Source organism: Larus michahellis, chromosome 8 (assembly GCF_964199755.1).
Source record: "Larus michahellis chromosome 8, bLarMic1.1, whole genome shotgun sequence".
In the NCBI taxonomy this organism is placed as follows: Eukaryota; Metazoa; Chordata; class Aves; order Charadriiformes; family Laridae; genus Larus; species Larus michahellis.
In genome coordinates, this window is record NC_133903.1 from 55,187,507 (window position 1) to 55,207,186 (window position 19,680).

Consider the following 19,680-nt stretch of genomic DNA (forward strand, 5'->3'; position numbering starts at 1 on the left):
ATTTTTAATTTGTTTTGCTTTTAAAGACAAGAGTTTTGAATAGTCTAAATCCAATCTATTTGTCTTTCATCATGTTGTATTATGCTGCGTATTTGCAGAAACTTCTCTGGGTTTCCTAATTGCAGGAAGGTGTGATAAAAGGTCTGATTTTTCCAATAGCAGTGTAATAGTTTGTTCTAAACAATCAACATTTTAAACACTTCCATATGTGCTAGAGAAGAACAAGAGTAACTTTCTTGCCGTTTATTATACAATGCAAACCTTGGTTACGGAGTGTATTTTCATTGTTTAGATCTCAGTCTGATTTAAAAACATTTTAGAGAGAGGAAAGTAATTTGGATGATAAATATTAAAAAAGTTTTCTGCAATCTAACTGTAAGACAGCTCTTCTCTTAATGACAGCGTTCATCTCGGCTGAAGTATGGTATTAACCTGTGTTTATATAAGGTTTTAAAATATGGGCCGTGTTGAAATAGGCGGTATGAATCTGCGTCTGGAGGGAAAGGCCACTTGCTTGTTTCGTGCTTATTGTGGTTGGTGTGAAAGTAAGAAATCTCGATAGGGCTAAGCCTCAGGTGGCTCCAAAGAAAGGGGCACCTCACTGTTGGGTTGTGCGTAGATGTAGTGGTCTCAGTGCAGTTCCTACTGGACAAGATGCCGACGTGCAGTGCTGGCACATCTGGTGCTAAATAGCCAGGCTGTTGGCAGCGTTAGTAGAAAGGTCAAGAATTAGTTGAGGATGAAAATCTTTCTGCCCTCTGATCTCTCTGTGCAGGAACCACCAGCCAGCAGTAACGCCTTACAAGCAAGGGGTGAAGAGAAGGAGGAATGACATTCATAACCCCTTTGTCAGTATTACGTAATTTTTCATTAAAAAATAATGACAGGTCTGCTCTGAGTCTGGAAACTTTCATGAATTTCCTTTCACTTTGTCCTCCAAAATAACTTAGTGTGGAAGTCCTTTAGAAATTTCTTTGCCCGTGGTGGACTTGTGTAAGGATCCTTCGCAGTAAGTGTTTTAATAACAGAACCGGAGGTCACAGCTGGCAAAGCAGAGGTGAATATTCTATTTGCAGAGCTCCTTATTCGGGCTGTACAAGATGATTCTCATTATTTAATTACTTGGCTTGATAATATTAAATCTGCTTAAGTGGTTAGCAGACCAGTCTATGAGTCTGCAGGACCTTCCAGAAGGAGTTTCGGCAAGACATGGTCAGGTATTTCTGGTTGAAGAACGGGGGCTTATCTGACCACTGCTGTCTTTAGGAAATTGTCTGCAAGTCATACAAAGAAAGAATGTAAAAACGTGTTTTTTCTTATGAAACTTAACTTCAGAGTTGTTATTGGTGCCATGCTTTGTTAATTGCCCATTGCCTAAATGCTTCTGCCATCACCTCGGTTGTCATTTCTCCCCCTTCTGCCCCTCCTGCCTGCTGCTCTTCCGTTCATTTTCCTTCTCTGTGACATCTCCCTTCTGGGATACTCCCTATTTTGGTTAAAAATGTCAGGGGAAAAAGCTAATGTAGATATCCAAGGTGGCATTATTAGGTCTTATGTTTGACACAAGCCTGCTAAAGGGGGAAGTGAAACGGTTCACAGGGGCAGGAGGTGGTTCCTGAAATGCCAGGAGGGCACCTCACACCATGCCCCTGCTCAGCGTCGACAGCTGCCTCAGAACCTGTCCTTGTCTCCCTGCCTCTCCAGGAGAGAGATTCCTTTTTAATAGAAATGCCAAAATGAGATACATTTCTTTTCAAGCAGAAGCTCTCCATAAAAATTAAAAGATTCCTTGCTCGTTAGCATCCCCATTTCTCTCCCTTCATCACTTCTAGGCCTGGTTCAAAGGGAGGAAATGGTGAGCGGGGCGAGTGTCTTTGCAGGCAGATGTATCAGAAACCACCAGTAGCTTTTTTGTTGTTGTCCAGGGAAATAAATAGACTGAGATTTTTGACAGAAAACACTAGAAGTTAAGGTACGTATCTTAATGGTCAGATTTTAGGGAACAGGAACACATGTATCAGTGTTTGAATGTGGATTTAGGAATTAGATTTTAAAGCGCAAGACACAGTTATCTCCCACCTGGATACTGTGATCATATTTTGAAGGCTACTGATTTACTTGAACTCTTCCACCTTTACTTTTTTGGACTAATTTGGTCCAGCTATGCACTTGTGAGAAGTTAAGTTAGGCGTGCTTTTGCCGGTGACAGCTTATCCTTGATGCTTAAAAAATGCGTGTTAGCGTTGGGCAGAAGAGTGCTAGACTTAGAGCAACAGCAATTAGAATAGTTCGGTTTAGAGCATTTATTAGCTGCTGCTGTAGGAAAGGTCACGTTGAAAAAGACACAGATTTGTCTGTGGTATTTGCTGTTTTCAGGAGATACTTTGCTTTAGATTGTACCTTGAAAATGTGCGTGTCCTTGGGGCTATGGTTTTTCTTTCAGGAGGGTTGTGAAATATTTGTGTTCCAACTGCTTAACTCTGAGTATTCTTTTTCTTGGTGCAGGGAGGTGTTTTCGTCATGTGGCCTCTTCACTTGAGTAAACATTAGGTGCAAGAAGAGTGTCAGAAGCACATTATCTTCAGGGTGTATTTTTAAGGTAGATTTGAAGGCTTGTCCCACAATATTTAAGGTTGTTTATCACACGGTGTTTGCCCTCTAGAAGCACAATGACGTTTGTTAGATGAGGGCACTTCATGTTGTCAAGCGATTCCTCCATCAGCCTCTGACACCGCGCTCTGGCTTAGTGACATTGCTTTAGGAATGCAGCACGTTTGGGTTTGTTTTGGAAAAATAACGTGGGAAGGTATTTACAGTCTGTGTCAAGTAGAGATGATGAACTGTTGTGTAGAGAGAGGATTTATTTTAAAGGGTTTTTAATGGCTTGGTATCTTTATTTAGTTGATATTTGTTGTTAGCATTAACAAAATTAGCCATGTGGGGCTTCGTATTTGCTTGTATTTATCTTGAAGATCCGAGCATTGGCTTAGAAGACAGTTTGCCGTGTTGCTTGAGATAAACTGTGAGAATACCACACCTGGTGACTATAAAGAAATGATATGAAACAGGACTAACAAAGCACGAACGGGGATAGAAAATGAATTTAGCATTTAAATTACTCATTTAGTTGGGTAGTGAGATATGCCAAGGAAAACAAGATTTATTTTATTGCTATTATGTGGTATTGGCTTTTACAGCGAAGAGCCCAAAGTGGGTAAGTTTCCACGTGTCTGTGGTTCCAGTCCATGGTGACGAGTTCTGGATTAAAATTAACAACCTGGCTGTTGCTAGGTTGTACCCAACGTGTACTGGCCTAACTAGTGCGAAGTGCTAGCAATCACGTATTAGTTCTCCCCACCAAGGTAGGTTTGAGCAATGGAACTACCTTGTTTTGGAAAGTGGGGAAAATAAATAAATTAGAATATGCAAAAGCAACTTGACGAGGCCGTGCAGTTGGTGGCTATTGAGCGGTTTTGGCAAAGAGACTCTTCCAAGGGATTTTTTTTTAATTCAACAAACGCTTAATCATACGCTTATGCTCATCTGGTTTACCAGAGCATTTAAACATGTGCTTATGTCAATGGAAATTAATCATACGCTTAAGTATATATGCAAGCACTGCTAAGTAGAGGTGGAGCGCTAAATTGGAGCAACAGAGCAGGGGGTATGTGTTTTTCATTAGTTTTTGCTGTTCCTTGCTTCAGATATAGCCGTTTGCATTTTCAGTTCTTACTTAATCAAGGTTTGGGAACGGAGAAAACAAGATGGCAGTGGAGGGAGAGACTCAGAAGTGGATGGTACGAAGACCCAGTATCTGCCCTACCATCTGGGCGATATTTGTGTCCGTAGGGTCAGAGCCTGGAGCCTTGCTCCTTTTCCCAGGGCTGTGCCGCGTGGAGGGAGCGCCCAAAGCAGTTGAGAAGAGGCAGCCCATGGCATCCCTCCAACCAGACAGACAGAGTTAATATGGATAAAGTGCTCCGGGCTCTTAGCGAAACGGATGGGTAAACTGATGGCAGATAAGGAAAATGGATGTCAAGTGACATGCATCTTCTAATCCTTGAAGAAATCCCTGCTGGAAAAATAGAGCTTTGTGTTTCCTCACTAAGAAAGGCTGCTGAAGAAGCCACGAGAAACAGATTTCATGCTGTCTCCAGGTTCTTTACCAGACAGTGTTTTAATTAAAGTATCTTCCTTCTTAAGAGGATAGATACCTTTGTGTACAAGACGGTGTCTCCTGTTTGTCATGCCTGAGATGCTTTGTTCCCGACAAAGCCCTCAGTAGGTTGTTAGGAAGGAAGTCTTGGAGCTGAAACGGCCTGATGGGGTGCAGATGGGGCTGTAGCAGAGTGCCAGCAAGAGGGTGGGGGAAAGAACAAACAGTGTTTATTTATCAGAAGTACTGAGCACCTGCAGCTTCCCTGCACCTTCAGTGGGAACTTACGGGATATGTGTCTGTCGTGAAAAGTGTCTAAATAGGGACTTAAGAAATGAGTTTTGGGAAACAGGTTTGGAAGCATTAGGTTTGTGTGGGGTTGTAACTTTGCAGGTCTACGTGATCTGACTTGTGAATGACAACTGAAATAGCTTTCTTCATAAAGGTGGTCTTGGACTGGATGGCAACTTGTAGATCAAGTAGATGTTTTATATTGAATATTTGCAGATGAAAGAAAATCAAAGTCTTTCCACACAAAAAGAAAGAGTAAGTCTGATAATGTGTGTAATATTTAAGTATTCAAAATGCCTTTTTCACGAGAAGCTGTGTTTGATGCTAGCTGGCTCTAGTAGGAGACTTCCAGAAGTAGCTTTATATAGTTCCACTTCTGCTGGGTAAGTTAAAGTTACGCTGACACGATAAGTACACGTGAAGATGCAGTTGCAAGTATGTACTTTACAGAATTGGTGCCACAAAGCACACTCCAGTGGTTTTCTTAGCAAAGCCCTGCATATCTGCAGTAAGATTACCTTCCAGAAAGAAAAAGAAGCTATAACTTCTTATTCAGATGCAGTTGTGAGGAAACACGCAGCTGCCTGTGCAGCTTTTCCAACAAAAAAAGAGATGATGCTTTTAAAGGGAGACAAAAAATCTTCCCTAACCCACTCTTAATCCCCCTCCGCTCCTGCCCAGTTTTAAGACCCATCACGCTCTGCTGTGCTACAGGATTTCATGTACTTGTGTGTCTGGGAGAGAAGGTAGGAAATGGTTTCCTTGAGTTCCCTGGGACTGGGACCTGAGTGGGGAGAGAAGGGCAGAGTCGCAGCGCTGGGAAGCCGCCTGGTATGGTGCCTTGCTGCTGTGAGGGGTGGTGTGGCCGACCATGGTCCCCTGATAACCCTACACCTGCAGATGGGACAGGAATACGCATGTGTGCTGGTGGAAACGTCTCCCTTTCTCTTTGCTTCTACCCTGGAGGACTGATATGTATTTCACTGATAGCTTTTACGGGAAGTTGTCATAAGTCTCCAAAAAACGTACGTTTAGAGGCGCGTTGCCATTCATTAACACTCTTGCTTCTGCTGCTCACATATCATAAAATCACAGAATGGTTTGGGTTTGAAGAGACCTTAAAGCCCACCCAGTGGCACCCCCTGCCCTGGGCAGGGACACCTCCCACCAGCCCAGGTTGCTCCAAGCCCCGTCCAACCTGGCCTTGAACCCCTCCAGGGATGGGGCAGCCACAGCTTCTCTGGGCAACCTGGGCCAGGGGCTCACCGCCCTCACAGCCAACAATTTCTTCCTACTATCTATCTTAATATCTATATAACATATATATCTATATATGTTTCAAGGCAGCTGGATATCTGTTGTTGTTCTTTATTTAACTATGCTGATAAGAGCTTCGGGAATGCATTTATCTAAATTTGTGAAAGGAGATGGAGTGGAGAAATATTTGTTGGTAAAACATACTACTTGGCAGTGTTGCGTTACAAACATTAATAGAGCTGTTTGAATCAGTGAGTTTACAAAGCTATTTTTGAAAATCATTTACTCCCTGACTCTGATACCACCTTCAGAAGTGGTCTGTTGGTTTTTTTTCTTTTTTTAAACAGATGGTTAAATATTTGCTAATGCAGTTCAATTTTATCGCAGCTCTTTCAGTGTTTATCTTTCCTCTCCGAGCAGTTAAGTGGGAGATAACGGGAATCCCATGCAGTTCCTTCAGTTGCCGCAATATCTGAAGAGCTGCACTTCCAAAGGAGAAGTGGGTGGGCCACACTAAATGAAATTTAAGATGTTATTTGCTGTTCTTGCCGGGTATCAGACTACAGTAATGCATGTGGGTTTCTAGAAAATGTAGGGAGTGTGCATAGTGCGAGTCTTGGCGTGACCTTGAGTTGTCCATAAACTGTAGCAGGCATTTAGGAAATTGCCCTCTTGGACTGTTGCTTTTACTTCGTAAATGTGGCCGAGTTCCTCATGAAAAAGTGGTTTTTGGAATAGTTTGTGTTACTGGGTTGCAGTCCTCCTTCCAATAATACACTTTCTTTATGTCTGAGAGCAAGTATACTTTGACAACTTCAAGCAGTAGTTGAAATAATTGGAACAACTTCTGTGCCTTGCCAGAAGAAACTGAACTGAATCCTCAGTAGCTGCTTTTTTGTTGAATTTATTCATAAAAACATTGTTTTCCAGCGTTCTGTTTAGATGCAGTGGGAACCATATCTTTAAGTATTTATTTAATTATGTAAAGTACGAGTGAAGATCTTGCCTTACAATCAAGAAAGCACGCCTAGTTGTGAATTTCAAAGGAAATGCTGAATTTTCATTGAACTTATGTAATTCCATTTGCATACTAAAATCAACTTTAAATTTGGATGAACGGAAAGGGAGGGAAAGAAATGAGTCTCAAAACAATGAGAACCCCTTAGAAGCCGCTCGAGTGTCGTTTTTATACGCAGCTCCCTCATTTTTCCCTAAACTGAAACTGTACAAAAGAGGTTGATTTACACTGTAAATTCAGGCCGAACGAAATCCAATTGGAGCTCACTTGAGCGCTGTTTTGATGTAAGATTCAAAGCTGCTGCAAATTTATTTTATCTCCTACACTTGCTGATCTCCTGCTTGTAAATCCTGTTGAAGGAGAATAAAAATGAGCGCGGCCTGATGGGAATTTAATGTCTGAAGTTCAAAGCGGTTTGCACATCAGAGCGAACGTCAATCAAATGAACATCTTGCAAGCTGGGCAGGGAGCGCGTTTCTCCATGGGGAAGAGATCAAAGTGGGAGTCGCGGCTCTGTTTGCTCCCTCGGGATGCAGTTTCGATCGGTTGTTCATTAAAGTGAATCCAGAAGGAAGGGCTTTTTAGAGGGAAAGGGGGGATGGGGGGAGTGGGCCTGTCTTGAAACTAAATTTCAGCCAATGCCTTTTCCTCTTGTTTAAGGAAGTACAAAACTTAATTACATCTAAATACAGGTTCTGGTGTGTTTTTCTGGTAAGGATTTTGGAGGACTTTGTCATGGTTTGGGCTGAATTGGCCAATGATGAGACAGATGCTCTCCCAACTGAGCTATTTCGGCCTAAACCACGACGTGTTGGCGGTGGTGTTACCACCTAGAACGTTTGGAGCCTCAACGGAGACCGCCGTCAGCCATCGCTGTTATTGGCCACCTCGTAGTCTTGCTGCTGGCAAAAGGGGGAGGCATCGGTAAAAATTAAGTCGCCTTTGTGCAAGAAAGGGTGGCGATCGATGCACGTCTGCAGATCTTAATTTAGTAAAATAGTAAAATTTTGGGGGTTTTAACTTCTTCCAAAGCAAGGGATGGGAAGATTTGTACAGTTTGAAACTTGTGTTTCGTGGAAGGTATAAATAAGTGGTAGGAAAGGTAAAACTAGTGATTACAGTCAGGAATGTAAATGCCACATGGCAGGGTTGAGGCTTTAGTTTTAATTGTTGCTAATGGTGAAGATTGCCAAATAGGCTAATACCATATTCTTAATTGAAACAACTTAGAGGGTCCCAAAAGAAGTACATGGAAAATTCTCCAGTGTCATTAAAATGATTGCAAATATTGCAATGTAAATTTGTCCGTTTTCTGGTCGTGGTTTTGTGAGGACGTACATTTGCGATAGGAGCTGGTCTCTTCTCGAGGTCCTTGTATCATAGAACCAGACATGCTTTAAAAATGCCCTCCATTGCAAGGTGCAAAAAGTCAGTTTTAAGGCAAACTGCACCCAAAAAGAGATTTGAGGTAGGTATCCCACATAGCTCAGTCTGGAGCAGTCCTTGCTCTAGGATGACAGGTCTGTTGGAGAGCTGGTCTTTAATTTATGGAGTTTAAAGTAGTTGTTGTTCTGCATATTTTATTTATATCATTTTCCCATTAACTGTATTCTCTTTTTGCTACTTGTGTGCTGTAGCAGGAGAAAGGAGGGGTGGGCTCAGGGGCAGTGATTTCTTGCTTTCCTTTTCCAGCTCTGCTGCAGAGTATTTCAGCATCTATGTCTTCATTTTCCTGATGGGTAATATCATATTTGCTTACCGAGAAAAGCTGAAGGACGTTATTGATCTTTTGCATTAAAGTGCTTTGACACGCTCCAAGAGAAAGTGCAATGTAAATGGGGTGTTTGTAGCCGAAACCCTGATCCCCTCGGCCCGTGGCGATGGGTTTGGGGCTGCAGGAGCGCCCATGGCGGGGCGGCTGAGGGCGATAACTTTATTTTTGCCTTCCTAGAAGGCATACAGAATTCATCTGCTTGAACCCCCACATTAATATCTGCCTGAGAGACCTGAAATTCGGTTTGGCAGCTTTGTGCGTTCTGAGAAGTGATGTAGCAATGCACTCAACCTTTTGAATGAAGATACATACAACTGCGCCGCTGGGTAATTTAAAGCGAGTAGTAGTGCGAGAACTGCATGTCAGGATGCACGTGTCACTTTGAGTGAGGGTGAGCGGTGACTTTTGGCATAAAATACAATCGAGAGGAAGATTTCCAGATGATTTTGAATTAAACCCTAGCATTTACTGCTCGTGTTCCGAGACATGAATAATGTTAGTTGCTAACAAGGTACCCTGTTGCCATCACTAATAGATTTTGATGGGAGCACTGGGACAATTAGCTAACATCCTGAGAAGTCATTATCTTTCCCTCAGAGTTTGTTCTTTAATATTCCTCGGAAATATTTCTTTAGCATGGAGATGTTTAATTCGCAATCTCTAGCTCTTCTCCATCTGGTTTTGCCCAAGGATAAACACGCTTTTTATGAAACCCATCCTTTATCAATCTTAATCTTGAGATTCTTTACCCAACAAAAAAATCAACAAGATTTTTGCTTGCTTGGTAGAAGCTGTAATTTTTTGAAGTGGTTACGTTTTAATGGGGATAGGAAAAGCCACAGGCTTGATCTGAGAATGATGTTCCTGTGCAATGTCAAGTCTTTTCCTCAGTGGAGGAGTTTTCAGAGAGCAGGTCGCTAATAATTTCAACAAGCAGCTCCTGGCAGAGTGGATGAGCCCATGCAGAGCTCCACGCCAGCACGGTTTGGCTGCTTTCGGTGTCTGACATAACATCCCTTCTTGATCTTACAGCCTGATGGGTGCAGGGTCCCACGAGGAGGACAGGAAACCTTTCTCTCTGTCTGTCCATCCAGTTCTCTCTTCCGTGAAGAGCAAGGATAATGCAGATCATCAAAACCTCTTTGCCCCATCCGAGTCTTGAATCAAAACACCAGCACCGATGGAGTGCTGTTGATTACGCTGTTTTGGATAAACTAACAAAAGCCCCAAACATCTGTGTCCAATAAGGAACCCACTGTACTTTTTGTAGAGCAAGGAGTTTAGCTGCCTGGGCTTGTTCCCGCTGCAGACGGCATTTTTCACTTCGCTCGTCGTTGAGTGGTTTTGATGTGTTGAGCAGCCGCCACAATTAAAGATGTTTCTCCAGTGACAGGCAAGTTTGTAATTGTGTGTCCCTGATGCGAAATCGTGCACTCTCCACGTACATTTTCATCTATATGGTAGAAGGTTTGCAACTTAAAAATATTTTTTTTTCCCTAGTATTTATATATATGTATTAATAATATTGATTATTATCAAATTGATAGAGCTATGTTTAAACTACATTTATTCTACATAACTGTAAAGTGTATGGAGGGCAGTGAATTATTTCCAAATATACATGACTCCTTTGTTTTGTTTTGTTTTCTCAAGTCTGTGTCTGAGAAGGGATCAAAGAATGCTGGTGCCTCAGTAGCTCTGACTCCTCCCTGGTAGTTGCATTCATCTCCTTTCAGGCTAACACAGTCGGATGCAGATGCAGGTAGTGTTTATGGGTATAGATTCAACTAATTTTAAGCCGTGCCCCTTTAAGGAGACAATGTTCTCATTGATATTTCTATGTGGCAGTGAAGATATTAAAATTAAGCAGTTGGAAATCAATAATGATCAGGTTTTGCATATTCAAAAATTCAGTTTGATTAGAGCTTCTTCAAGTAGAGCCTCCAGTCCGATGAGCTCTACCCACGGAAAATGAGACTTCTTGTGACTCTACAGGAATCGTAAAATTCAGTCTGATGTTAAGACCAAGGAAATCAACATCTGAGGTTTTGTTATGCGTTTGCATAAAAGACTATTTTACTCATTTGTAATTCAGAAAAATCGTTAAGGAGTTTAATAGTAAGTTCCTGGGAAATGACTTGTATGCGAGAAGGGCAAGTTTCTAAACTTGTGAGAAGGCTGTGCTGTACTCTTCACTCAGAACACAAGTTAAACCTCTGCTTTAAGTGAAAAAGAAAAAAAAAAAAAAATTCAGCCCAACCTTAACTATGGCTGTACTGGCGTGAATCCTGAACAAAAGGCAAAGCCATGGCCTGGGTACACAACAGCAGAGCTGCTCGCGGTGAGCCCCAGCCTCCTCCCAGGAGCATTTGGCTGGGTTCGTAACGCTAAAATTTTTGAGAGTGGATCCAGTCACATACTGAGATGGTGATCGTAAGCCTACTAACAAATATTTTTCTTTTTCTTAATTTTCGCTTCTAAGTCAAGAGGTTTTCGTAGGTCCCATGAGTAAGGCCCCCATGAACCGAGAGGTGGGGGCTCTCGGCAAATCCTGCATCTGCCTGGCTTGGGGCTGCTGCAGCTGCCTCCTGTAGAATGAAATTGTTTGGAAATGGGCTGAAAGAAAATATATTGGATTAGGAGAGTTTTAGTTTGCTTAAAAAGACTTGCTTCCTGTGGTCATAACTTGAAATTTCCTTGTGGTAACCAATTCCATCTGTCTGCGGTTTTTGTTTCTGCTAATTGTTGTTTTAAGGGGGATGATTTAGCAGTGCATTGGTTTATTGTCTGTTTGCATCTGCGAACCCCAGCCCTTACAGCAAACACTCTGTAAGGAAAGAACCAGAAAATCAGTGCCATTCCATTCTTACTGGGCTCCATATTTGTTGAAGTATTTACAACTTAATGGATTTCAAGTTCGTAATTAAAATCTTCAACGAGAAGAGCGGTGCTTGTTTATCAAGCTGCTTTTGCTTGCAACGTTTTGGGCCTACGCTCTGTGATAGTGCGTCTGTGTGAGCGTGTTGCTATGTGTACATATACGTGTGCGTGTGAGAAAAATGTAACGTCAATTTAAGCAATTCAGTGCACTTGGCAATAAGCAACTCAATAGAAAACCTTAAACACAAATATAGTGTGCATTGAGCTAAATGGAAAGCGTTGGAATGGCACTGGGTGGGTGGTGTATAGATCTGATCCAGTGGTTGACGTGCCGTTAATTAAGTTGGTTGGTATCTTTTGATGTAGCTGATTTTTTTGTGTAGTGCTCTGTTTTAGTCTTGACAGTACGGAGCAAACCCCTGCTCTGCCCAGTTTCTCTCCAAGACTTGTTTCCTACCGGCTTTATGCCAGAAAGGCTGGTGGAGGCTCTTCGTCCACGCCGGGACGTTATGCTGCCCTCGCTTGTGCTTTGTTGTCGTTTCTTAGGAACAGGTCGACGGTAGAAAAATTCTTTGCTAGGAAGTAAATAGCTTTTTGAAGTACGAGAATAATCACACCCTAAGTCATTTGTCATCAAAATGTTCAAGGTCACAAAAATGTTAACAAATAGACTTGGCCTGTGTAATGATACAAAACTGCATTTAAGTCCTTGAAAGTTTCAGAAGTGTTTCCAGTTATTTATAACCCTTTAAAACCCTTTTTATTTAAATTTTGTTAAGGCATTGGTTTAATTATATTTTATTATCATTAGATCTATGCACTGGAATACTTTTTGCAGTGGGGTTATGAATGTATTTGAATTATTTAACCTAACCAAAACGTCACAAAACTTCAGACTGTCAGGTTCCTTCAGCTATTTGCATGCAAATCCTCAAGTCTGGGTACAGAAAACAGGTTTACAGTTGCTCCATTAGATCTTTCTCGTAAAGACATAAAGAGGAAATCCTCTTCATGCAACACACTTGGAATACATTTTTGAAAAGTGAAAGATGAAATAGTAGTACTGGTGAGAGAATCTCGAGCAAGGAAGAGTTTGGTTCGGCAACAGGAGAAGAGGCTTCTTGATGGCAAGTCTGGATGCTACGCACATCTCCCCGGCTGGAACATTCTCTTATGATCCCATCTTTCAAGGAGTATTGTGGAGGAAAATGCACCATATCATTGTAGAGAGCAGATGCAATCCAGCCGTGCTGAGCTTACCCCTCATAGTTCTGTGTTTCAGTTTTTCTTGGATGCTTAAAATACGTGTAATGTTGGAGTTTCTGAAATAGTTATTTTTCACTGAAATTTTGAAAAAGATGCGTCGCCGTTCTAAATGCTGTGTAGCTTTAATCGATAGTGTTAGATTGCTAATCCTTTTGTTGTCATTTCAGATTTGATGGAAATTTTAACACCAACGTTTCTAGAACTATTAGCTGTGATAGACTGTCTACCACTGTCAATAGCAGAGCCTTCAATCCTGGACGAGACTTAAATTCTGGTAAGTAGTATAGTTTTGGGTATTTTCCTTTTGTTATGGGGTTGGTTTTTTTTCCCGTTAGACTTTAACATTGCCTTGGCATAGAGAATTAGCATTGATTGCCATAGCAACAAGCTTTTATTTCTCCTTGAAACTGTCACACTGCTCTTAATTTGAGATTTCATGATTGAAAGATGATACCTAAAGTAATGCCCTTAGTCTAAGTACTTTATAAAAATGTCATGAAGATTTTATTCCAGCCTACCATGGATAATTTTGTTGTGGTTTATGCGCTTTTTATTTCTTTTTTCTTTTCTTTTTTTTTTTTTTTTCCAAGGCACTTTCCTTCCTTGGCCTGTCTGCTTTGGCATCAGTAGTGTCAGCTGCTGAAGGGGCCATGCAAAGAAGTCTCTCTGATCTTCTTAGCTGAGTTCAGCTAATGTGAGGCTGTGTTTGCAGCGATATGCAAAAGCTACGAAATATAAGGACATCGTAAAATATTTCCTTTCTTTGTCTTGTCAGGGCATTTCCATCTTGACAGTCAGGGCATTTGCCTGACACACTTAAAGAGCTAGAAATATGCTCAGAACCAAAATACATATGACTTATCCCTGAAAAATTCAGCTTTTGGTCCTGCGCTGCAGTAAGGTTTTCTTTTTTTGCATCCTGATGAACTTGAAATAATACATAATTTCAGGTTTTTTAGTCATACTTTTATCCAGCTGTTCCACCTTACTTTTCAATTTTTTATGATGCCTTAGTGCTCTAAATTAGAGTACACTATCGATCTTGGTTGTGAATCTCATTTAATGTGTTCTGGGGTTTAGGTTTGGTTTTTTTGACAAGTGATGCAGACTTGAGAGATTTTGGTTGTGGATTTCATTTGACATAAGTTTTGGGCTTTGGGTTTGTTTTTGGGGTTTTTTTTTTTGACAAGTGACGCAGACTTGAGAGAATGTGTTTTTTATTTATTTTAATTCTCATGTGTCTTTTGGAATAAAATTCTGATTTATTTTTGTAACTTGACTGAGGAAGTGGCAGACCTCCCATTGCACCATCACCATGCACTGACCATTTGCGTATCTTTCAACAAATAGGCTGAAAGAACCCCAAATTTCTGTCCAGCCTCTCTTACTGTGTCCCTTCTTACAGCTTTGCATTATTCCTGCTTAATGCTGCCTTAGTGAAATCTAAAAAGCAGAACGAGCAGTCCCCATAGGTTCCTTTCCATCCCATATAGCACATCTTGAACGCAGGTGTTGGCCAGAGCAGCTGATTTCCTGACGTGCGTCTCATGGCCATCATTTGTGTAGTATTTTCCATCCTAAACATAGGCAGTCTTTGTTCGCCGCTTATGATTCCCTGCGCTTTGTTTTACTCATAAGCTATCTCTTTATTAAAAAGACAAACCAACCGAACAACTTGTTAAAATAATGTTCAAAATCACGTGCAATTCTTGATGAGTCAAAATAATTTTTGAAAGCAAGTTTTCTGTCACTGTTACAAAAGCAAAGCATTAAATGAATTACTTAACGGTTTTTATCTAAGTAGGAAAAAAACCCCATTCTTTTTCTACCGCAGAAGATGCAGGTAAAAACATTATTAAAGAAATAGTCCTTCTTCATGAGTGGTGGAAAACACATAAGCTATAGTTTCCCTTAAATGTTTTTTAAATTTCTGGTTTGACTTCTCACAGAAACAAAGCGAGCGCGTGTTCGAGCTTCTTGCTGCCCTGGCTCGACAGAGAGACTTGAGTGTCTCCTCTTCCCTTGCCTCCAGCTTGAAAGCTTCCTGATGAAAGGAGGAGCTTCAAACTGGCATTGGCAGAAAAGGGCAGCAGAAGAGGAGAGGGAACTGGAGTGATCGTAAGAACAGGGAAGTGCTTCGGGATTTATTGACAGCAGACTCTCCTCCAGCTTCCCTGGTAGCGGCTCTCAGAAACGCAGCCTTTGGAGGGAGGTTTTTTATTAGTGAGAAAGTGCCCGTAAGAGAGAAACGGAGTGGAAAGAGTGGAGTGATGCAGAAAAATGAGGTGGAAACAGGTTTATCTGAGAAACAAAAGTTGGTACTGGGTACGGACCTAGTGAAATAAGAAATTAAGTTTTCTGTGGGCGAGCTACAAGGAATAGCCTTAGTCCTCGTCTCCTTGTGTCAAGGTGTTTGAAAGTCTCTGAGATGACATTTCCCACCTTCCCCTCCCTGGTCCTCAGCTGAGAACATCTAAACCACGTGAGCTCCACCACCCCGGCCACAGCACAGGAGACTGGGGTGGCTTCAGGGAAGGGCTGCGGCCAGAAGGGTCGAGCAGAATAACGCTGGCGTGGAGCTGGACATCGCCCATGTCCAAAGCTGTGTCCCTCTATCGCCGCAGAATTATGCGGGCTTTGGAATAAACTGGATGTGGGAAGGCTTAGGGGCAGGAGGCTGAGTATTTGTTTTGTGGGTGGAGGGTATTGTGTTGGTGGTATCTCTAGCACTTGCTCATGTAGTTATGGACCACGACCTGTTGTGCCAAAAAAGCAGTCTCTGCCCAAAGGAATCCATGGTCTAAGACAATAGTTGGCTTGAGACAGGCTGGGGCTATAAACAGACCAGGGAGCGGTTTTGGTCAGAAGGCCAGGGTGCTGTCAGTGCACCGATGTCCTTACAGCCATGAAGATGGCTTTCAGGTTAGAAATAGTTTTTAAAAGTACTTACTTAGTGTCATCTCTCTCTTGAAACTCTTGACTTTTTCTTATTTCTGCAATGACCTAGTTCTGTGAAGCCGCTTACTTTAGAGGACACACGTAGGACAGAGCAGTTGGTCTGCACAGGGGCTGTTTCTCAGTACATCTACCTGTGTGCATTCATTGCTCCAAACTAAAACCGCCTTTGAAAGAGGATAAAGATCAAAGAAGAAAAAAGTTCCTCTAATCTCATATTTTTCTTACTTCTTTTGTAAGTGTCCTCTCGTAGAGCTAGTGAGGAACAGCTGTCGCACTTCGCATTCAGACTCTACCTCAGCCTGAATTATTTTTCTGTTCTAAAAAGCCTGAGAGTTGTTAGCACATCTGAGTGTTTTGATGGTGTTTTTTCTCTCCTGCTTTGCTCGTTTAGATTTCCAGGGAGGATGGGAAGCCACAGCTTCCCAAAAATCACCTTATATAGGCTTTCCCACTGGATGAAGCGTGTTGGGGAGGTCCCCAAGCACGTCAGCCTCCTAGAGAAGGGTTTGAAAGCCCTCTGCTCCTCCAGCCCAGCAGCAGGACCTCCCCTGCTCTTCTCTACTTTGTCCAGTTTCCAAAACCAGCCTGGCCTGTCCATCAACCAGGTCCTCTTCCCAAATGGGTTGATCATTTCATTCTTAAAGTAAAAAAAAAAATAAATCCCGTGAGTATCTCCCCTTTTCCCGCTTGAGTTTTGCAGTTTAAGTAATCCGGCCTATAAAAAGCTCTCAGCAAAACATAAATTTAAACTCTGCTCTGTTTGCCCTCAAGTCTCAATTCTTTAAATGTTACTCTTGGCCCGTGCCGCACGCAGCGTAAGAAAGTGGGATCCGAGTGGTGAGGTTGGAGGTGTTGGAAGGGAATGGAATTTGCACCGCAGACTCCGGGCGAGCCATGGGAGCGGAGCCTGGGAGAGCCCTGGCTGCAGGCAGCAGCCTCAGCTTCTGATCTGAACAACGGGTTGAGACGGGTAACGGAGCTCATGAAACTTTCAAAAATAAAGAAGGCCTTTTTTGCAGTGTTCTATTGGATTTTTATAATACAAAGAGAAAATAAACATTAATCTTGGGGAAGGGAGGAAGAAGAAAGAAATAGATATACTCCTCTCAGCCCCCAAGAATTATTTGCCTTTTTTGTTTTCTTGATACTAGATGACTTTTTTTTTAATGTCTTGAAAAGGTTTTGTTTTATCTTGGCTTGAGTTTTCCATTTGGATTACTTTTAGCCATTACTACAAAATAGATAAGGAGAGAGTCTTTATTCTTCAGATGGAATCACAGGCTTTGGTTAGTTAGATTAAGAGATCTGTCTTTGCTAGTATGAATAGTCCTTTATTTATTAGATGACAAAATCTTACCCAGAGCCAGTGCATTATGTTATCAAGATTCCTTGGAGTTTTTTTTCTTTTTTAATAAACAAGGAACCAGTAAATCTCTCTTCTTCTCATCCTTCAAAGTGCCGAAATGTCTGTTTCGAGTCAGGCAGCTTTAGCAGAGTGCTGTTCCCCAGCAGCGTGCAAAGATGGGACCAAGTTGCTCAAGAAATTTTGTCTGAGCCTTATTCAAGGTGTTGATCATTTAAAATGTGGAGTGCCTTGGTCATGTTCCTTACATTGCTCTACTTCAAACTGATACCTCAGGTGAGTTTAAATAGTTGGGAGGTATTTGAGCAGATGAGTTAATACCCCTCCTCCAAATCATTTAAATCAAGGAAGCTGGGCTCATTCCTTAAAGTGAAAGGTTTTCGTACTTCTTTGCCCTTCAGAGTCAAAAGAGCTCCCAGGGAGAGAGCTGGGCTCCGTCCTGGCTCATGCCATCAGCAGAATTTTAATTGGGTTTGAGCTGCAGAGCCTTTTATTTCTGGGGAAAACACACGGGCCAGAAGACACTTTGACTCAGAAAATCCTGGATCAGGTTTGTAGGTCTGGAGAGTTAGAGAATGTCTTGACTTGTAAAATCAACACATCCGCTTTCTGCTGGGATTTCTGGGGAACACTAAAGTATCTTCCTGATGATGATTTTAATGGAGGTACTTACCAGAGAAGAACTGCGGTACGTGCGTCGCACAGAAAATGAAACTTTTTTTGTGGAGCGAGAACCGTGAGGTCTGCAGCTCACTAAATGTAATGCTAAAGAGGGGGATTGAAAGGAACTCTCTTATAATGAGCAATTATGTTCAGTAGTTCCTTTTTTTTTCCCACTGACTGTTTGTGCTGTTCTTTGAAGATTAATTAGTTAATGATTTGACTACGCTTTGAAGATGTAAAGTGGTATCTAGAAGTGCTAAGTGTTATCATATCGCATTCCCTTTGAAGTTTTATAAACTCTATCACATAGGGCTTTCTTTCTAAAAGTCCTTTTTGCCTTGTGAGATATTTATAATTAGGGAGAATGATCATTTCAAATACTCTGACGTTAATACTTTCCAAATTTTCTGTCCGCAGCAGAATTCGGGGTCAGATAGCGCTGCGTCATAAGCGGAAGGGACGGAGGTTTTGGTGTGACTTGGCAATGCCAGCTCTTGGGCAGTTCCCAGGTGGCCATTTATATCCCCACTCTCTGTCTGGAATTAAGGCATTCCGCTAAGATTTCTGCGTTTATAAGATTTGGACTCTTGGCTTCCACCAAGTAGCGTGATGTCAAGGCTGGGTCTTTGTTAAGCGGCGATGCTCCTCATTTTAGAAGAGCAAAATCATTGCATGTACTCAGTAATACAAAATACTTAGGAGATGGTTACCTTCTTACGTGTGCGAAAATAACCTGAACCTGACCAGAAAATGAAAAAAGTAAATTACTTTTTCAGTTAAAACGGGAACCACGGATGGAGCATATAGAGCCTGGAAAGCGAGTACCAGTGAGGTGCCCTGCACACGTTTCTGCTAGTGCTGCCGAGGGTGTAATTTTGACAAATTTAGCCTTTAGCTGTAGGCTATAAGGCAACTTGCCTTACAGTGGCTTTATTTTTGGGTGTTCTGATTGTGTAACCTGTCCCGAGGCTGGCTTTGCTGGAAGGAGGAGGAGAGAAGAAGGTACAGGTGAGCAACTGGTGGAGCGGAAAGTTTGGGGTGGGTGAGTTTGGGCTAAAAAAGAGCATCTGCTGCCGAGTGTCCTGGCAGGGACTGAGAAAGGAGGGGATTTCTGCAGGGCGTTCTTACAGCTTTAGTGGATGGAAAATAAAAGTGCACTTAAAAAGAAAAAGCATGTCTTTTTCAGCCACAGTTTATCTGCTGGGAGATTGTCTACTGCGGCCATAGGAAAAAGAAAAAAGGAAAAAAATATTAAAAAAAAAAAAGTAGTGTGATGATAAAATTGGTAGTCTGAGGGGAGAGTATTATTGAACTAACATCCCAGCTGAAGGAAAATATGAGCAGAACTTTGTGAAAGGGAGGAACAGCAGAGAGAGGAGTTTGTTTGAGGTTCAAAACCAGTTGTTTTACGGGGAAAATGAGCACTTTTAAATCCAGATACTCTTGTGGAGAAATAAATATAAATCATGGCCTTGTGGGAATGAGTTTATCTTTAATATAGCGATGATTTAAAAAAAAAAACCCAACCTTTTAGTTATAAGCTCATTTATTTTAGTGCTGTCGGTGAAGTTAAACTGGACAAGTTGTTTCATCCAGGCTTTAAATGAGTGTTGAAATACTTGGTTTGAAAATACACTTTTTTCAACTGCTGTAACCCGTAACAAAAACTTTAATACCAGAAATACAGCCTCTTTATACAAAGCAAAACAGCCTCCATGATTCACCCCAGAACTATGAAATCCCAGTGGCTAGATGTTAAAAGGAGGATTTAAATGTTGGATACTGCCTTCTCCCCCCCAGCCCGTGAGGCAGCGCAGTCACGTGAAGCAGCAGTTCAGCCGTAGTGGTGTGCCTGGTCTTTGGTGCCCTTATTTGTGTCAAAGTCTAAGGGTGTTAGCTTTTTCTAAGGTTTTTCTGTTGCAGTAGGATGGATAATGTTGATTGTCATACCCTGCTGAAAGACAGTATTTAAAAGGAAGTAATTAAATACAATTGATTATGACTTTTTAATATTTTTTTTCTTCCAAGGTTTTGATGCTTTTAAAGGAATTTTT

The 19,680-nt window shown here is 41.7% G+C and overlaps 1 protein-coding gene across 2 annotated transcripts in view; it reads left to right on the plus strand.

The window, feature by feature from the left end:
• The window catches only part of CACHD1 (cache domain containing 1), a 114,325-nt gene that overhangs the window by 49,686 nt on the left and 44,959 nt on the right, over positions 1–19,680 (plus strand). For both annotated transcript variants that reach the window (XM_074597568.1, XM_074597567.1), the window contains exon 4: positions 12,810–12,916. In XM_074597568.1, the coding sequence (XP_074453669.1) occupies positions 12,810–12,916 (107 nt within the window). The remainder of the gene's footprint in view (positions 1–12,809; positions 12,917–19,680) is intronic.